The sequence below is a fragment of the Neolamprologus multifasciatus genome, chromosome 3 (assembly GCF_963576455.1).
Source record: "Neolamprologus multifasciatus chromosome 3, fNeoMul1.2, whole genome shotgun sequence".
In the NCBI taxonomy this organism is placed as follows: domain Eukaryota; kingdom Metazoa; phylum Chordata; class Actinopteri; order Cichliformes; family Cichlidae; genus Neolamprologus; species Neolamprologus multifasciatus.
In genome coordinates, this window is record NC_140441.1 from 21130067 (window position 1) to 21150004 (window position 19938).

Sequence of the window (19938 nt, forward strand, 5' to 3'; positions counted from 1 at the left end):
TCGGATTAATGCTGTGGTGTTTTTACGCCGTGACCTTGGGGAATGCACAAGCGGGAGGCGGTGGGGTGAATATATTGTGTAACATGCTGATTGATAGCATGGCTCCCTTCCGCTGAGTGATTTTTTTTTTTTTTTTTTTTTACACTACCGGTTACAGAAACACACACACACAAATCTCGCCACCAAGTTGAGGGAAATCAGACCTAAGACCAGCGCCGCTGCCGCTCGACTCTTGAAATATGAATGGTTTTAATTAAACAAACTCGCTTTGCCATCTGGCCCTACAATTGGGCCTGCCTAATGAACAGCCTCACACACAAACACGCACACTATTAACCAGGCAAAGCGGCATTCCAACGGGCAAAGCTTTGGAAATGGAGAAACAACAACAATGAAGTGATCTAGTGAGGTGCTTCACAGAGCTGGAAAATGACTCAGTGGCTCATTGCGCCGAATGAAGGGTGGATGTGCGTGCGCGCACGCATCTGTGTGTGTGTAAGACGACAAAGAGATGATTTTTGTCTAAAAGTGGACATTTGAGCGTCTGTCTGTCCGGCGTTTGCTTTGTACTTGGTGATTTTGTTAGCAAAGGCTCAGATGGTGTTTGTTCTCGCTGACTACCTGATTGATAACCGCTGTGATGCGCCACTTGTCTGTCCTACTCTATTGAACCGACTAGCCAATGCTAAATGATGATGTTTGTAATCCAGCGGTGGTACCTCAAGATTTCTCAGCAGGACAGACAGGAGAAAGGTAGTGTTTGGTCTGTGTGTGTGTCTGTGTGTGTGTGCTGTGGGTGATTGTCTGCCAGCCAATGCAGAAAAGGAAACGTGGGAGGCATGCTAACATTAGCTGCCAGTAGGACGTGCTATCACTCTCTTAGAGGCTACAATAAATTTGCGGCGCTCCTCTGCCTCTGCGTTCAGCACAGGCGTCAGCCTCTGTGAGATCTACACTGTGATGCAGAGGTAAATAAAAAGTTGAGTCAACGATCTCTTGCAGGTACAAGTCAGGTTATACGTTAGTTATACTGCGCATATCACACAAGCATTGTATATTTCTTGAAAACAAAATTCAGGCAGAAAATACAAAGTCTATTAACACCGTCCTGTCCTCTACATTCTCAACTTTCCCAAATGGTCAGGTCAGATGGCTGCACCTCTCTGGGAAAGGTTTCTTCCTCTAACCCCAGCATAGCCACTCAGTGTACATAACAAGGTTTGAATGCAAAAGGTGAAACTTAAAAGTAAAAGGTTGTAGATATATATTAGCAATTTTGTAAAGAAAAAATATATGTATATAATGTGATGAATTGAATTGAATTGAATTGATGTTGTGGATCAAATGCGATACATCCTTGGCAGCGTGACCTACAGCAATAAGCACATCACACTGCATACCTGCACTGATCTACTGAAAAATGTTATTACATCTTCAGTGCCGGGAGCTGCTCAGATTCATGCAGAGCCTTTACAAAAAAAGAAAAAAAAACACTTTGCACACCTCGGACACGTAACTCATCATGAAAGAGCAATGTGGAAGCATGTTATTTTGAAGTGCACTTGAACTAACACGGTAAAAATTGAAAAATCCTCTGCCCCCCTGGTGATGCAGCGATCAATAATAGAGCACGAGTCTTTGACCTGCCGATAACGGCGTACATCTGGAAGGGCTGTTCGACATCCACAACGGCCTAATCAGCTGTTTGACTCCAAATGTTTATGAATATCTGATGAGCGACGAGGTAAGCTTATGAATAAGTGAGGATGCGAGGGTGCGAGGAGGGGTGGGGGTCCAACTGAGCATCAAAATAAGACCAAGACTTCATTGAGACGTACTGAGTGGCGTCTCTGAGCGATACGGAGGCCCGAGCATAATGGCAGCAAAATTGAATTATTTCACGTCCTGAGCAGGTAACTCGCAAGTATGAAATTTCAGTTTTGTTCAGCAGCGTTGGGAGAGGTGCAGCAAAACTTCCTATCGCTTCCTGGCACGGGCTTTTTGGATGTCTCTCAGGCTGATCAAGCAGTGTGTGTTTGAGGTCAACAATGTGTTCATATTCCCACGATGAACTCCCTGTTCTGAGTCAGTGTGGGGAGAATTTGTCTTGGATGGAGAGGTTGATTGTTTTTTGTTGTGCTTTTGTTATTTTAAATGTTTTTCTTTTAACGCTCCCCACGGAAAGAAGGAACCCAACAGAAAATAATAAAGTTTCGCAACATGACCTTGATGAAGGAGATGAGGAAAAGAAAACACGGTCCCTCGGCACATCTGTGCAGGGTGGAAAGAAAGGAAGGACGGGAAAAAGGAGGCAGGGTGAACACACTGTGTGTGTGTGTGTATGCGTTGTCGTGTGTGTGTTTGTCTCTGGCAAGAAGTGTGTGTGTGTGTGTGTGTGGTGGGGGCTACTTGCATGCATGCCTTCATGAATCTGAGCAGCTGCGGTGGAGGCCGATTGTCCGCGCATCCTGCGAACATTGATCGACAACGAGTAACCGAGAGCTGGAAAATGCTCCGAATCGAAAAAGCGGACACTCGCCTTTGTCTGCATTTCACCCTAACACAAAGAGACGGCAATTGAACACGATGGATCGATAACAAGGGGGGGGGGAAAATACAACAACTCTCAAATCCTGTGTTTCTAAAGTTGTCAAACAGATACTAATGCTTCCAGGGGAAAGGTTGAGATTTGGGCCTTCCATGGGACATAGCCGTTGCATTACGCACATAAAAGTCTGCAGTTACATAGTTACATGCCGCTAATGATGCCCATGTCAGCATCGAGCGCCGCAGCAAGCCATCTGCTGACTTTTGTTTTCCTTCTTCCTCGTAAAGCCCTCGTTTTCTAAAAAAAAAAAAAGGAAAAAAGCATGTTTGGGGGGTGGGGTGGTGGGGGTTAACACTGAGTAAATGCGGTGCTGATGCTTTCTGTGCGAGCTCCTACCACAACACGAGAAGGGATGCTAATGACCGCAGAGGCTGAAGCAGTTTGCCAATATTTAGCCTAACCTTAGATGACTGCATTTACTTTACACTTAGGTATTTAGCTGATGCCCTCATTCAGAGCGACCTGCCATAAGTGAGCAAGCAGGGACTCGGCGGCGTCCTCAAGGACGCTTTAACTGGAAGCACAGAGATGCTTTTTTTTTCCCCTCCCTCTCTCTCGCTTTCTCTCTCTGGGACTGAATCACAGGACCTAGACCAATTACAGTCTCTCAGACCACAAGGCCACCCCGCTGCCTACCAGATTATATCAGCTCATAGCCTCGGAGTACAAACTGTGTAAGAACTCCAATTTGTATAACTGTGCTGCAAAAGAAATGTGAGATGTAGAGGCTGATTTGGAAACAATATCAAGCCAACGTTCACAAACACTCCCTTTTCTTCCAATCACACATGTGCTGTTGTCTTGCCTTTCTCACACACGCACACACACCAGTTCAGCCGATCTCACTAAAGATAGCAGCAACAGCGGAGAGTGTTGTTTCTCTTAGATGGAGACTGATTCATGAATTGACCTTGACTCTGTTCTCCAGCAAATCTCCTCTGAAGCGTCAGTATGCTTTTCACCAAGCTGAGGAATTAGCAAAAACATGCACATTGAGCTAAGAAGTGAAACTGGTGGGCATATTTGGACCAGTACGAGAGCTCCTTGGGTATCAAACGCTCCATCTTTGGTTTAATGCATTTCCCTATTTATGCCGTATTTATTCTAAAAGTGGTTTTACTCGACAGGCTCTTTAACTGGATCGCTATCGACTCACCCCCCTTCCTGTAACAGAAACCAAAATGAAACGATCCTTTTAATTTAAAGTCTTATTTGGTAACTTAATGGGCGCTCGTTGTCGGAAAATTGAGATTTTTAATATCCACGAGGTAGTCTTATCAGCTCACATGCTCACATCAAAGTGTTTCAAATCCCCTTTAATCTGTGTCGGGGCCGAAATTTGAAAAAGCTCACTGCGGACACTCGGGTATAACGGCCTGTTTGATGTGCCCATCTGTCTGATTTGACTAAATTTCTGTTGCTCGTCTCGAGTCAGTGCAAACACCATAACTAGACATCGGCCCTTGAGGTAGAACCAGGCTCCACCTTGTGGATGTAATGGCGCTTGTGTTGACCGCACTGATTTAAAATAAGGTAAGGGCATCATCCGCCTAACAGCTCCATTGTAAAAAAGAGAGGATGTGAATCTTTAAGCCATTTGAATATCCTTATCCTAAGCTCCAGTGGGGAAGCCTCTGCACTTAGGCTTAGCACTCTCAAGACAGCTACTCCTTGTTAAGCATCGCCTCAGACTCCTAGACTATGAATGGGACCATTACCCTCATCTCTCACTGCACACCCAGATACACACACCCACACATAGAGACCCACACATACATATATATTTTGGCTTTGGTAGGAAACTAGTTCAGGCTAGCTGTGAGGAGAAGGTTCTGCAAGAGAAGAAGCTTCACTTTATCAGGAGACTGCTTTTACAAAAGGATTTTTTTTTCACTTTGCCACCGCTCCCGTCCACTCTCTCTAGGCTGGAGTCTTTATGCATTACAACACACGGATCATCGGTTCGATCCCTTAATTGAAGCAAAATGAACTCCTTGGTGAGGGCCTCGAGGCCAAACACAAATCACAAATCAGTGCAGCAGCTGCCTGTACAGCTTCTAAACAATTCAGAGTATTAGCCCCCTCCCCGTTACACCTCTTTTACTTTATCTCAAAGAATGCAAGGCGAGCTAGAGAGCGAGATCTTGCTGAACACCTATCCTCCCCTGCAGCTGAGATCTAGCCTGCAAACGGAATTCAGCAGGATTTGTAAAACGCTGCAACAAAGCAACAAACTAGAAGAATAAAGACGGCCCTGAAAGGTGGTTGATCTAAAAGAATTCGTCTGCTACATATTCCCTCTTGTAGCCCCTTTGATCAAATAAGTCTTCTGTTTCTGAAACAGAGACCTCGGTTTTACAATAAATCCCGGACCTCGTTGTTCATACAATGTACACTGAATGAGCTTTAGGCTTCAGTAAAAAATAGTTGCATCACAAGCGCCACACCGCATCCATACCCTTGGCACAGAGAAATGTCGAACTGACAACAGAAGCATTTTAGCACAAAAAAAGAACAAAAGAAAGAAAAAGGGACGCTCGTGTGTTTCTGCACTTTGCTTGTGATGCTTTCTACAGCGTCCCGCTTGGATTTCTCTAGCCAGTTATGTGCATGTGTTGTTCCTGTGTCTTAACGGTTTCTACATCTCCTTTCAGTGTTTGCCCCTACCATTTTCCATGTGCTCTGCCTCACCGACACTGCCATCCGGCGTTGTCCTCTCGTAGCTGTCCTCGGGAAGGGGAAGGGCGCCCAGCCGGGGGCCCGACGAACTCTTGCTGCTCGGTGTCTCCGACTCATCCAGGCCGCTGTCGTAGCAGCTCTGCAGCGATCCCTGCTGGTGAGGATCCTGGGGCTGGCTCACCACCGAGAAGGTCACTCGGCGAAACGGCTACAAGAGAAACCAAACGGCCGGGGGTCACTATTAAAGGGACTTCTTTAGTTTTTTTTTTTTTCAACTTTTATTATTGGATGTCAGCTTGGGAGCGGGATCCTTTGGAAATAGAAGGGATTCAAGTCAGGATGGCAGGGACATAGGTTAGGAAAACAAGGGAGGCTAGGATACGTAGACTGCAGTGAAGGCCATGGCTAAGGGTATTAGCAGCTACCTTAGCAACCAAACTAGCTCTAATGCCACCCTCCAAAATAAAACTATGATCTCTTCTATCAGAGTAGCCAGGAAAGAACTACTTTGCCTTTCTCTAACCCTGAAAACTTTCAAAAGGACACAGAAGAAGCTGCACAAAGGAGTCTTTCACAAGCACGCTTAGAACTCAAGGGACCAAGGAGACATGGTAGCTAGCTAGATTTGTGTGTTAAATACAGCTAAAATGGAAAGAGGGAGTGGGAGTGTGGGAATGGTGGTGCATCAGCCTCATTCACTTGTTTACTTTCCCACTAAAACGAGGACAAGGTGAACAAGCTTTCAGCTCTCCAGGAGGTCTGATTCGCCGCCAGAGAGCGAAGGCGCAAAAGGCAAAAGACGGGCGCACACAAATAGGTACACCCACTTGACAGCATGCGACTAAGTGCACACGCACAAAAGGCTTTTCTTGATGAGCTGTGGGTTCACGCTGTCAATATGTGTAGCCCGCTCTAACACATTATTGAACAGTGTCCTGTGTTAAGCAGTAACAGAGCATGTCATTAAAGCCGAGGCCTCTTTCTCACTGTATCAGCCTGATTTTCTTTTTCCACTCTCCGTGTCTCCTAATCCCCCGCCTTAGCGTTGTACAAAGGTAAATGAAGAAATGAAAGAAAGAATGAGCGCAGGGCGAAGAACCAAACACCAGGCTTGGTCATTACCAGAATAAATGGCATAACAAATAGCTAATGCCGTTAATTAATTACATGCAAACACTGTCGGAGCTCGCCTCTGGTGCAGCACATCTTCTCTCTTGCACCTCACTGGACCTCATCACCTTCTCGTGTTCTCCATCTCTTCTGATTTTACCCCACGTCCCACGCACACACCTCTACACACAGACACATACTCCTTCTGCTCTCCTTGTTTCCTTGTTTCATCATAAGAATATTACACAGGGACAGAGGCCCATTACTCAAAAATGTTCTTTTCTTAAAGCATTCTCCCTCCATTCGTTCCCCATTCGTGTCACCTGATGAAGTACAATCTATTATCAGCCACGGTTGCCTGCACTTTGAAATTTGCACATCATGCATAACTCATCTAACGCTGTCGCTCAGTCTCAGACGCAGATGTGAAAGCATCACGTCAAACTCCTTCTGTCAACAGATATTGTCACGTGGCAGAGATCCATTAACTCAAAAACAAAGTATTGAAAGGCCATCTTAAAGGGACAGCTCACTGTAAAGTCAAACATTTTGATCCCAATTGCCTAGTTTTGAAGAAATCAGCTCTAAAAATGTCTCCCTTCTGTTGAGTAGACGCCAATAGCCTTGCGGTCCACAAAAGACGAAAATAAATAAATAGATAAAAATGCTTTAAAAAAAAAAAAAACTCAGCACAAATGTCTATTGTCAGGACCAAATTACTCAAAAAAGAAAAGAAAACACATTTGATTTTGCCGAAAATACCAACTGTATCCCACCCCCCAAAAAAGCATCTAGCTTGGTGATATGAGGACGAGCTTGGCTGTGATGTTGGCCAGCTACTTGGTTCTTTTGACGTTAAGTGACATTGCTCCTGAGTTCGGACATCCGAATTCCGATGTATCTGGAACGTGGCATGAAACATGGACATAGCAAAGGCCATCAGAGGACGATAGCAGTGGTTACATAAACGATAAGATAAGATAAACCTTTATTAGTCTGACACGTGGGAAAAGATTACTGGTCTATTGGAAAATGGCTTTCTAAAATGACCTTTGTACAATCTTTCCTGCTCATGGGCTCAGTCACACATTTTTAGGTGATATTAGAATAAAAATTAAGTATATTTTGCAAGTTATTCAATAGAACTCGTTAATAATAATAATAATACATTTTATTTGAAAGCGCCTTTCAAAACACTCAAGGTCGCTGTACACAGTAGAATAAAAGCAACATAAAAGAAAGAAATATACAGAATCATAAAAGCGTTAGTGACTCAGCCTGTGGTTTTACAGTCAGACCCACCACCTCTCGACACATCTATTTTTTGACAACGCTCATCTTGAGGAAATGAGCGAGACTTCAAAAGAACAACTACCAATGTCACGGTAACTACGTCCATTTTTTTTATACTGTCTTTCACCTGGAAACAATTTGCTTTGAAACAAACCTGTAGTCCATTCAGGACATTCCAGGCTCCTGTTGTCTTGGTACCGTACTCTTGGATGTACTACCAGTTCATGTCTCAGTCAGTGGTATCCTATCTTCTCATGGTAGTCGCTTCAGTCTCGTGCATATACGTTGAGAAAAGGGTCCCATCCGCCAACAGTCACCAAACGTTATTTGGCTCAAAGTCAGTTAAGTTGCCAAAAGTTTCTGGTCACCACATCACTTAAGATCAAATATAATTACTTACAGTTCATTTATCAGATTTTCTTTCCTTTTTTTTTCTTAAGTAACCAGGCCATGATTCTATGACAAGAAACATTTATGCTGAGTTTTTGTTAAATCTACTGTTCTGGTGCTTTGGGCTCCAACACAGTGAGTGCAATTCACTTCCATTATATTCAAGAGATGTCCAGCATGTCTACAGACAATTTCTTGCAAATTGAGACCGAAACAGCGCAGAACTACAGGTCACGGTCAAAAGCTGTAAACCTGATTTTGAGGTGAACAGTCATGTTTTTTTTTAAAGTGGACCTCTCCACCATTTAAACACTTAAACTTAGTTTATGAAACTTCTGCCAGGCACACAGTGTGGCGTATTCTCTTTCTGATAATGAAAATTTCCCACAAGCCACTGGAAAAAAAAAAAACTTTTTTTTTTTTTTTTGCTGAACGGGTGTGTGTATGTGAACAAATTTACATATATTTATATATTTCTGCCTGGTTGTCTTTCTATGGCTGGCTGGCTAACACAGCAATCTTGGCAATAAATCATGTTTCCATGTAATTACAATCAACACTCAACAAATGAATTGGTATAAATATTCATGCAAATTTCACTTGGATAGTCAAACATTTGTTGCATAATTAAAACCGGAGCCCAGAAGGAGAACTGCTCTCTATAAGTGTAATAACACTTGAAGAGATGTTAAGATATTAAACCCTGTTTTTTTTTTTTTTTGGTTTGTTTGTTTGGTTTTATTCTATTTCTTCAAAACACTTGTTTAGTGAGAGGTGTGTGTTAACAAGTCCATTTGAGCTAAAGAAAAAAAAAAGCACTTTGTCTGGATCAGATTTAGAGCAGTGCCGTAGTCCTTGGGAAACATGGTTTTCTAATGATACAAATTAAATGACTGCTGCCTAATGAATAGCAGGCGAGATCACGGCAAAGAAAAGAAACACTCGAGCCGGTGCACGCCGGGGAAAAATTGAGTTTGTGGGGTGGGGGGGGGAGAAAGAAACTGACTGGAAGGGAGAAAAGAAGAAAAAAAAAGAAAGGAAAATGAACAAATGCATGTTATTCACCTGAATTTCCCCCACTTATTTTCACTGGAGGGAACGCAAGATAGAAAAGAAAAAAAAAACCTAATTTGTTTGCAGACCAGAAATGGAGTTCATGCAGAGATCGCCGGAGGCTTTGGATTAGAATCTGCAGCAACCACCGCCGTCTGCACAGCAACCTTCGCTCCCTTCATTCTGTGTCTTTTAAATAAATGATTTTTTTTTTTCTTAAAGTGATTCTTTCTCTGTGGTTCCCTTTTTTTTTCTCAACTTCTTTTTGTGTGCCTACGTCTAGGTGCACGTAGGCACACAAGAAGTATTTGCACACTTAAGCACACTTATTTGCAGGAAAATAAATAAATAAATAATTGTCCAGCATGCTGTGTGAAATAACATATGGCTTTCTGGTTGTCACGACCAATTTTTCTCTCTCTCTCATTCACAGGGAAGACCGTTTTGGGACTCGACACATGTCCAAACCGCAGGGAAAATTTAACAATTATCTCCTTTGCATACGGACACACACGCGCACACACACACGCATGCATGCATACACACAGGACTTGGGTTGACAAATGGGATTTTGCTCAAAGATAATGTAATGCATGAGCACGGGCAAGTGAGATTTCACACGGAGAAATAAAAAGTGAGTGAAGCTGCCCTCTTCACTGTCTGTCCATGCTGTCATATGGCACAGAGTTGACCTCCTCTCACTAGATATTGGCCATTTTCAGACCTGGAGTGTTTGTTAAGCCTGACTTACTACATGCCCTTTGATGCTGGTCCCTCTACCTCCTACCCTGACCTCCTGCCCTTCGGCTCCACTCAGCTGCCAGTCATTTCAGCAGTGACTGAGCCAGAGACACTGCCACACATGTACACACACATACACACACGTAATGAAAATGGCATTTTAAAGGACAGCCATAGGATTAAAAAAAAAAAAAAACTTAAGCTGTGATTAAGCCACTTCCCTTTATTGACTGTCCAATATATGATGGATATTTTGTGGACATTTGAATTCAGTTTTTTTATTTAGCACCATATCATAACAACGGTTGCCTCAAGGCGCTTCATATTCAAGGGTAAAGACTCTACAATAATAAAGAGAAAACCCCAACAATTAAACGACCCCCCTGTGAGCAAGCACTTAGCAACAGTGGGAAGGAAAAAATCCCTTTTAACAGGAAGAAACTTCCAGCTCAGATGGGGCAGCCATCTGCTGTGACCCGCTGGGGATGAGGGGAGGGAGATTGTACAAAAAGCCATAGTTTTATATGTGAGAAAGTACGCTGTAAAAAACCCATGCTGTGACCTGTCATAGAGTAGCCAACCTTTTAACCCTTTAAGACCTACCATAGAACCAAGTCCGCCAGAGCTTATATTATATTTTTACATGCTGTAGTGCCATTTTTGGGAGCATTTCAAGTTGCTATACATCAATACAACCATTACAGCCTAGATTTTAATAATATGTAGGAATTAAGTGCATAGTGATTACATAAATTGCAAAAAAGTGCAATAAACTACAAAAAAATTGAAAATCGTTTTTGTTTTTTTAACATATATTTCTAGTTAGAGAAATGTAAGAGGCTTATCCCTCAAAACTGTAAATACAAAAAAGTTGCACAAAATAGTTTCCCACCACAGGAAATTTATTTTGAGTGCCTTCATAGTTTTATTTTTGAAATACACCAATTTTTATACACTGCAGGAAAAACGAAAATAAATATTATAGTGCAAATTTGCAAAAAAGCAGCATATGCATCAAAATAAATTATTTCCAGCAGTGCAATATGAGTCCTAAGCATCCCAGAAACGATACAGAAAGTCATAAAGTCAAAGATAACTTTTAAAAACACCAGTATAAGCTCATTGAGGCCCGGACCGTAAAAAACTACATTTCCGCGAAAATGACGTCACTTCCGGTTTCGGGCATGTCATGGCGGACATGCGATAGTTCGCGCTGCTGTCTAATCCAATGTAGGAAGTGTTACAAACAGCTGATCGGATCGGCAAAGCCTGTTTCTGGAATATTATGTTTTTGTTGCTGCAAGCGCTTTTTATGCAGTTTTTGCAAAGCTATATGTGGAAGGAAACTGTGACTTAGGACAAGCTGATGGCATAAGATGTAAGTACAACTCCTCAGGTTTCATATGCAAAAAAAAATATTGCGCTAGCTCACGTGGTTGCAGAGCTACCGGGATTTAAAAATAGTTACGCAAAACAGAGCGTGCCGCTCCTACCGGTTTTAAAGGGTTAATATATGGGTTTCATTACAAGTTAACGCTCCTTTGCTCTATTTTTGCCAGATGCCAGGAAGTCTTATAGGGTGCTGACAGCAGAGGGCCTTTAAGGGGTGTGCCTGCAATCTAAATCCAGCTGTGACAGCAACGGATGATTGAGCAAATCCGTCATCCCTCAAAAAAACAATGAACAATGCAAACAAGCCACAGGTTTACTGGGACCTCTGGCTGAAGCTCGGCCCGGGCTATTTCCTGGATGCTAAAGGGAAAACAGATGGGCAGCCTGCGCTCAAACGAACCTGGAGCCAATAAAAACAGACCCGTGCCACTAGTGTCAATAATGTGTGACCTCTTGGATTTGATTTTCATTTCCTCTTCCCCCCCAAAACAAAATGCTGAGCCGCTGTCAGCCGCACTTTGTGTGAGTCTTACTTCTTCTTTTATCTCTCAGAAAACCTTGAACGATAACCCACTGCTTAAAGTGGAGAGCTCTGCCTTTTCATGAAACCTCAGACCAACAACCCTGTTTGAAAATAGCTGATAAGATCAGTCTAGGTTATACACTGACTTTAACGTCAAGTACGGTCAAGCGGCTCTTTATTATTAGAATCCACTTACCTTCTTTGTTTAACTTGGCAAAACTGACTCATTAATGCCAATGTGACACTGCATGCACTAAATGTGTGTGTTCTGTGTTAAAATTCTTCATATAAGAAGACTTGGCTTTATAATGGAGCCTCTGAATGAAGAAAAGGATGGAAGAACGATGGAAGTGAGTCTAGCTGAAATGCACAGTGTGTATGTGTGTGTGAAATACCCTTGGCAGATGGCAGTGACCCGCTACCGTGAACCACAGGAAGCAATTGTGGCTGGGTTGGACGTGGGGAGAGGGGAGCAAACATAAACTGCAGGACCAGTGTCTTTTTGCAGTCAACCAAGAGAAAGGATCCAGAGGAGGAAGTTTGAGTAAGGGAGATGGAAGGAAAGATACAGACCCTGCTTAAAAAAAGAAAGTAGAAAAAGAGGCCAGAATAGAGTAAAGAGAAAGGAATGACACACGAGAACATTCGCGATTGCCAAAAGTGCCAATCGGTAATTAAGAACCCATGTTTCATATTTAATGGCAGCCAGACAGTGACCTGTGATACGCCACCTGAGACACAAAGAAAGTGCCAAATAGCCAGGGTACACCAAACAACATACTTACAGAGACCCAAAATTGGCTTAACCCAATTGCGCCTGCTCGCTTTGCAAAGATCAAATGCACGCGGTGTGATTCGAGTACCGCAAATTCCAGAGATCATGAGATGCACTGATGTTGAAGTGTTAAACGAGACAAATGTCCTCAAGGTGAACTGACTGGAAATCAATCGGAATCTGATCAAGAGGGGTTCAGGTTCTATTTGGGTGCAGCTCAGTTGTACTCAGGTACCACGTTACAGAGGAGAATGCTGATGCGTCGCAGCCTCAGCAAAGCAAGCGGCGTTAGGCTTAAAGTGGAGGGTCTCTCCGGCCCGTTAGGTCCCCCCTGTGATTGGCCGGTGGGGGGCGGAGGTTTAAAATGATTCGGTTAGGGCTGAGTAAGTTGTGGGAATTTTCACAGAGCAGTTGGCTGCAACTTTTTTTTTCTTTTAGGGCAACCACCCGCAGAGTCGAAGGTATCAGGTTCTAGCCTGACTGATAGCTTTGGCCCTGTCAAGCTCCAGTGCTCCTCTTCCCGTTCCTCGTCTTCTTCAGAATTCACTAGTCCATGCACATTCCTCCCAGGTCACTCTTTCCCATTAAAAAAGAAAGAAAAAGAGAGACAGGAGGAGGAGGAAGAAGAAAAACTGGGGTACCGTTTCCAAAGAACACCCGAGACTCCAGGAGAAACCAAAGAAAAACAAAGGCGAGATAAAAGAGGCTCCTGCGAGTTGAGGGTTTTATTTTTTGCACCGTTATCTTCAGAGTCAACAAAGATGCAAAGAGTGTTGTTTTTTTTCCTCCTCTTCTTATTTTTCTATTCTGCTGAGTTCAGGAAAAGTTTTTTTTTCTTTTATTTTAACTTTCTTTTCAAGCTTACAAGGGCATCCAGCTTCCACCTTCTAGCCCTAACTGTGCACATAATCTCTTTTTCATAACTACGTGAGTGAGCTGTGGGGTCCTTTAATAAGCATGGGCGCAAAGCTTGATAATAACATTTTTAAACACCTTTTAAAAAAAGTTTTATTACATGAGGTGCAGATATTACGGGCAACGCGGCGCACGGTCTCGTTAAGCGTTGATGATGCCATTAGCACTCTCCCGTCGATCTTTGGAATCGTGAGGGTAGTTTTTACTCTTCTGTTTTACCATCCGGTCGCCTTTATGGTCTGACAGAACGCCGATCAATTGACTGTCCTCCGGTGCTCATCTACCGCCGTTCTCTTGAGTCTCACTGACCCTTTATTGCCCTCAATTTTGGCATAAGGAAGAGTTGTATAAACATATGCGGTCCAGCAAGACAAAAAAAACCATTCAAGGAAATTCAAAAAGACAGCGGGGAACCCGAAACACGAACTCTCCGATGCCTCTTACTGTTGTATGGTTGGGGTTGTGCCATATAAAGTTGTTGCTAGGCACAGGAAACTCTGTGGGGATCAATTCTGAGAGCTTGTGCTTTGGGAACCACTTTGGATTGAGAAAGAAAGGAAAAAAAATGAGGAAGTGGGCATTGAAGTTGGGAAAAAAAGATGCAAACGTTGGAAAGAGTATGAAAAGAAGCGTAGGGAATAAAGAAAGGTTAAAGAATTGAAATGAAAAAAAAAAAGATATAAAAACTGGTGATCCTTCCATCCCGAGATCCATTTCCTTTCTTCGTCCACTTTAGTCTTTTCTTTCCTCAGTGGGGTTGGAATGCCTTTGGAAGAGTGCCACTGCTAGCGCTTTGCTATTAGCATGCACCCCATGCACAAAGCCAAAGAGACGGGCCCGAAGGAAGCAAAAAAAAAGACAGGAAAAAGATCACACGTGGTTACTTTCTTAAAGTCTGGGCTAAACTTTTAATTGCTCTTCAAGTGGCGGATTAGGCAACTGGTGTAACAGAGATACTATTCTGGTGGGGTGGGTTTGAACATCTTCAGAAGCTTAGTCCAACCCCTGACCTGTTCTGAATGCCAAAGAGAAAGTCCTTTTTTTTTTGTTTATGGGGTGTTGGAGCAAAATGAATTGTTGTTGGTGGGGACAGTAGAGAAGGGGGGAGGGTTGGGGTAGATTTGACTGGCAGTGGATTAGCTTTGGGCTGACAAATAACATCCTTTCTAGGATTCAGCTGCTTTTTGGATGCTGAACTCCAAGAACACTATGAAGACGAGCCCAGTGTCATGTAGCAGACCGCATGAGGCTAAAAAAAGGAAATTCAAAGGCATAAATGAAAGCTTCGTAATTCACAAAGGGACGCTTGTCAGTGTCGATGTACTTCCATGTATAGGGTGGTAATTTTTTCCCCCTTTTTTGCGGGTTTCAACACCAACATCCGCTACCGTCAACTGCGAATTATGTTGCATCCTCTCATTAGGAATGGATGGGACCTTCTCCTGTGTCGTCGTGTTATAGCTGCTGCTGCTGACACAAGTGCTGGCAGACATGGGGAACGAGTGTCAACCAAACCCTGACCCTGGTGTTGCTTACATAGAGTCTGCCTGCAAATCCTGAGATCGCATTTCCTGTATTTTTTACCCCCTCCTTTTCTACTTCAGTGCTCCGTTTATGCGATGACAGCTGAATGGCGTGCCATTCACTGAGTGTGTGCGCGTATCGAGTTGAAATCGCTCCCTGCACATTCAGGTGTGTGTCCCTCTCCTCTGTCTGAGTGTCAGCATTCATGTATATGTGTCATGTCTTTGGCATCTTCATGTCATTTCTCATGTCACCCCCCTCAGCTAAGGCTCTCAGCTCTGGCATTTGGGTGTGGGGATGGGGGGGTATCTAGGTGTCGCATGTGGGGATCCATCACAGGCACTGGCAGCGCTGCGTCTGACCAACGGCCTACTCCTGTCAGTTTGTGACAAGCCTGGGGCTGGCGCTAACATTAGCTCGTTGTGACACAGGTCTGGGTGTCAGCAGAAAGCATGACATGGCATCAACAAAGCCCGGAGTCGGCGCAAAGCGGCCAAATGCCTGGAGCCGAGCATTCGCCGCTGAGGATATGAGAGGCGGCAGCTCGCTTGCGTCGCTACCTGTCCCGCACATGCACAGATGGAAGATGTAAAAAGCCTTCAAATGCCATATCTAAAGAAAACGAACGCCACCGCAGAGAGAGGGAGAGGGAAGAAAAAAGGAGCGATATGATCAAAAGGGATAGACAGACTTCGGATAGGAAGGGATAAAGAACGAAAAAGACAGAGATAAGGAGGAGAGAAAGAGACACTGTAGAGCCTTTAATAAGGCTGATAAATGATTCTTTATTTACCATCCTGAGTCACTGATGACAGATAACCTGCATTTAGGGGATCAGGGCTGCCATCCAAACAGGCAAAAAGAGAGAGAAGAGAGATAGATTGAGGGAGGTTAGAGAGCATATCCAGCTTATCCACTAATGAGGCGTTCTATTTGAGTATGATCATGGGGGCATGTATCATTCATGTGGGGTAAGTAGCGTGCGTCTCCTTGCGTGTCTGCAGCTCTTGTCTGTTGTCTGCGCCCTCTTGTCATCTTTTAGAAACACCCACACGTCCCACACTTCAATGAAACAGTACCACCAGGTGGCGTGTCTTTGCCTCAATCAAATGAATTCCAACTGTATGTCCTGATCACAGTGCACACACACACAGACACACGCAGACACACAGAGGCTTCCCTTACAGGTCCCATCCACCACCTGTTCCTGACAACAGAAGCATGGGATGATTACGATCCAAACAATTATGAAAACAATTACTACAAATGAGTAATTAAACCCTAATGTCAGGATAAATAAACTGATGGTGTGAAGGGAGAGGTATGAAGGAGGATGGGAAGAGCCCAGGGCGAGTGAGGGAAGGAATGAATAAAGAGAAGCGGGGTAGGAGAGGAGTCGACAGAGGAGCGAGGAGTCACAGTGTTGCACTCCAGCCGGTGTTACGTAAGGATTATTACCAGAAGCATTCAAAAGACTTTTTTAACACGGCTTCAACAACAATCCTTCCATCCCTGCTCATCATCTCCACTCGGACCCCTTTATCGCCCAACTTCCCCCTTCCCTCGCTCCGCTATCTCCGTCTCTGTCACTCTCGGCGGCTCCCTTCCTGACTCGCTATCTTGGTCGAGATCACGCAAGGTCAAACCTCCCCGACGTTTGATGGATGAAAATGGAATTAAGATGAAAGCACACTTTCAGATAATGAAGATATGCAGTAGGAGATTAGGAGGCTGGGGAGGCTGCCGAGGTGCCGACCAAATTAATATTGAAATTTATGTGTGTTTGGCTCCTGCCCAGACAATCCCCAAGTGTTATTTCCAATGGGGGTGGGGGGTGGGAGTGGGGGGGTGAAGTGGAAAACATAACAAAAATTTTAATAGCATTTGGGGTGGGGGTGAAGAATAAAGGCGGCGCCGCTTTTCCAGCCGACATAGTTCATTTTGTCTGACGTAGAAATGCAAAATGAAGTAGCCGTAGCAGTGCACTACACAGCTGTCCAGCAGTGAACGATGGACTGTAAAACGGTAAACGTGCATATGTTGTAGGTCTCTGTGTCTCTCTCAAAAGAAAGTATCTCAAACTTATGTGTGGTGTTTAAAGGTAAGACAAACGCCCTGACTCGCTCAGGTGTGCCTGTGTGTGTGCCATTTAAAGCACGTTTGCATACTAACACGGGCCAGTTCAGATATTTGCCTGCACTTTGAAAGGCACATGATCTCTTTTACAAAAAGTGGCAAACGCATCTCACAATCCAATCTGCAGAATCTCAGCCGCTCTAAAGAGCTGAATCAGTCTATGTGTGTTTGAGGAAAATAGGCAAAAAGGGATAAGGCTCCCGTGCCTCAGAAGGCATCAAAGACAGACAGTCTATCAAGGCCCCGTATCACTGTCTGATGACGGCGATATGCACACTAATCCGCATGTAAAATAGTCCTTTTCCTCCAAGGCTCTTCTTGGAGTGCACTTAGCAAGCAGCTCCTCTCTGCTCTCCTTTCCTCAATCTTGCCTTCTCTCTGACACTATTCCCAGTGAAAGGAAGAAAAAGAAGATAAAACCAGGGAGATCCACAACATGCTCTTAAGGTCTCATTTTCGTCCAGCCCTATTAGATCTCATTACTCAGTTGTTGACTGGGCAGACTTTTTTTTTTTTTTTTGGTGAGAGTGGGGAAGCTAATGGGAAATTTGATAATGGCGTCAGGTTGTTTTGGTCTCCACTGTCACAGCTTTCCAGCACTCTGCTTGTGGCACTTTGTTAAGGGAACACAGGAGTGTCGAAAAACACAATTAACAGTCCGGCTTGTTTGTTCCCTCTAGTATTTCTCCTTAAATAAGTCAAAAGTAACGCAGGAAAGAAAAAAAATGAAAACACTGGAGGAGCAGTGCAAAAGACATTCATTCAGAACTGACTGACTTTGGCCTTGTTTTTGCCCTCTGTAGCCTGCAAGCTGTTCCCATTCACTGAATAAGAAGTGGTCAGGTTACATAGGACACCACCAACAAAGAAGCTCTCTGTTAAGGCATCAGGCAGAATGCAGAAAATATTTGAACCTATATATGTATATATATATATATATATTGCCAACCCAAAGGGTACCGGGAAGTCAAGAAGTCAAGCAGCCATTATTACTCGACACCTGCATTTGCTCCCGCGGGAGCTCGGTGCCAGCGTAGCATTGCCCCCTTGTGCCTTCGGTCCCCGCCCACGTGTGTGCATGTCTACATGTGTGTTTCACCTGTTTCACCTATCACCTTACGGGCAGCTGGTATCCTAGGAATAAAAGACTCTTCAGCGAGATAGCCAGCAGCGGCGGAGGATGAAGGAATACTGTGGGTGGGAGAGCGTCAGCGGTGCAGATGGAAGGGATCCTGTGTTGAAGTGAAAGCCCTCCTCTCATAATGGTGCAGGTGAAAGCACCTAACTGGAATGTAGAAGCAGGAGCCCCCCCCACCTCCACCCTCAAATTTTTTTTAATCAAGACATGGAAAGAAATTAGAAGGCCGGGGGTTTCGAGGGGGAGCAGAAAAACAATGGCTGCCATTGAGGTAACCTGGACTAATAGTGAGGGGATGATATATGAGACTCGCTCGCACATGCATACACACAATATGCAGTGACGGCACCTGTTTTTGCTCGCTAGCTCCACAAAGGAGCTGGTGTTAGAGGTGGCCGGAGCAGTCCAAATATCGATAGCATCGATAGCAACGCTGGTATTGGACTGATGCAATACAGGCCCTGTATTTACACTATTAGCTGATGTAGGTGGCAGTGATCGTGTGCGGCAGTCTGGGCATCGATTTAAAGCGAGACCAGCGTGACCGCTATCAGTGACAAGCACCACGCGTCACGTGCAGTGGCAACATCATGGGTCTGTGATGCCAGATCAATACTCATATGTGTGTTTGTGATTGCCATAAATAGGCCTTCCAGCGTCCTTGTGGATTCTCTGTGTCCCTCCTCCTCCATCCTTCCCACCTCTATTTCAATATCTTCCTCCCTCTGCCACCTAGTCACAAACGGGCTGCTTGGGAAAAAGACAAAAAAAATAAAGCCACAACCCAACATCAAGACTTAAGGCTCCCGAATCGAGGCTGTCACATAAAAAGACAAAACATCCATGTAATTTCAGCTTGTATTACATTGCCATTTTCTCTTTCTTTGATCTAAGAACAATGCCCAGGGTTTTCCTCAGACTGGGCTGTTTCCAAACCCCATCCACTCTGCTGCACCTAGTTATTGCAGAACAGGTTTTCTCCCTATTCAGCGCCTCACAAAAGCAAAAGCAAGAGCCAACCGCTGTAGCACAGCAAAGCCCAGCACCCTACCGCACTAATGACGGCCCTCATCAGGCTGGCTAATTTAACCCCCCTGCGTAAATTGAGAGGTAGAGGTCATGGAGGGAGTTGGATAGAGAACACAACAATAATCTCTCTCTCTTCCTCTCTCTACAAATCTCGTAAAAGATCTGGAAAAAAAAAGACACAGAGGCAGCTGCCTGGCCCACATTTCCACACTAACAAGAAAATTGGGTGTGTTTTATTTATCTGCAGTGCAGACTATATTATTATGAATTTGGGGCATTGGAAGGCTAGTTATTTAGAAGGCTACAGTCTCTGTTGTCCCCCATGTACTTAGTTTGCCCCCCCCCCCCTCCCCCACTACCCTTCCTCCACCCATCACTGTGCCTCTGGTCTTCCTCTTCTTCTACTTCTTTTTCTACCTCTACTCCAGAAAGAAAAACAGGTCAGGCAGAAATGACAACTCAATACATTACAGAATAATACACCACAAAGACACGTGAGTGGTGGCCCTGCTAGTGGTTAGCATGCAATGCAACTTTACCACCATGAGGCAAATTTGTCTTGAATATTATTTCAAGTCCTGGAAAATTGCACATGCTGCCTTTGTAGTATATATAAATATATATATATATAT

General features: G+C 44.1%; 1 protein-coding gene across 6 annotated transcripts in view; it reads right to left on the reverse strand.

The window, feature by feature from the left end:
• pcdh7b (protocadherin 7b) overlaps positions 1–19938 on the reverse strand; it is a 117501-nt gene that overhangs the window by 57492 nt on the left and 40071 nt on the right. For 2 of the 6 annotated variants that reach the window (XM_085136890.1, XM_085136917.1), the window contains exon 2: positions 5300–5495. The exons of 2 other annotated variants lie outside the window; for them this stretch is intronic. In XM_085136890.1, the coding sequence (XP_084993016.1) occupies positions 5300–5495 (196 nt within the window). Of the gene's footprint in view, positions 1–5275; positions 5496–19938 lie in introns of all 6 variants that reach the window. 2 more of the 6 variants (XM_085136880.1, XM_085136910.1) reach the window with 1 other exon arrangement.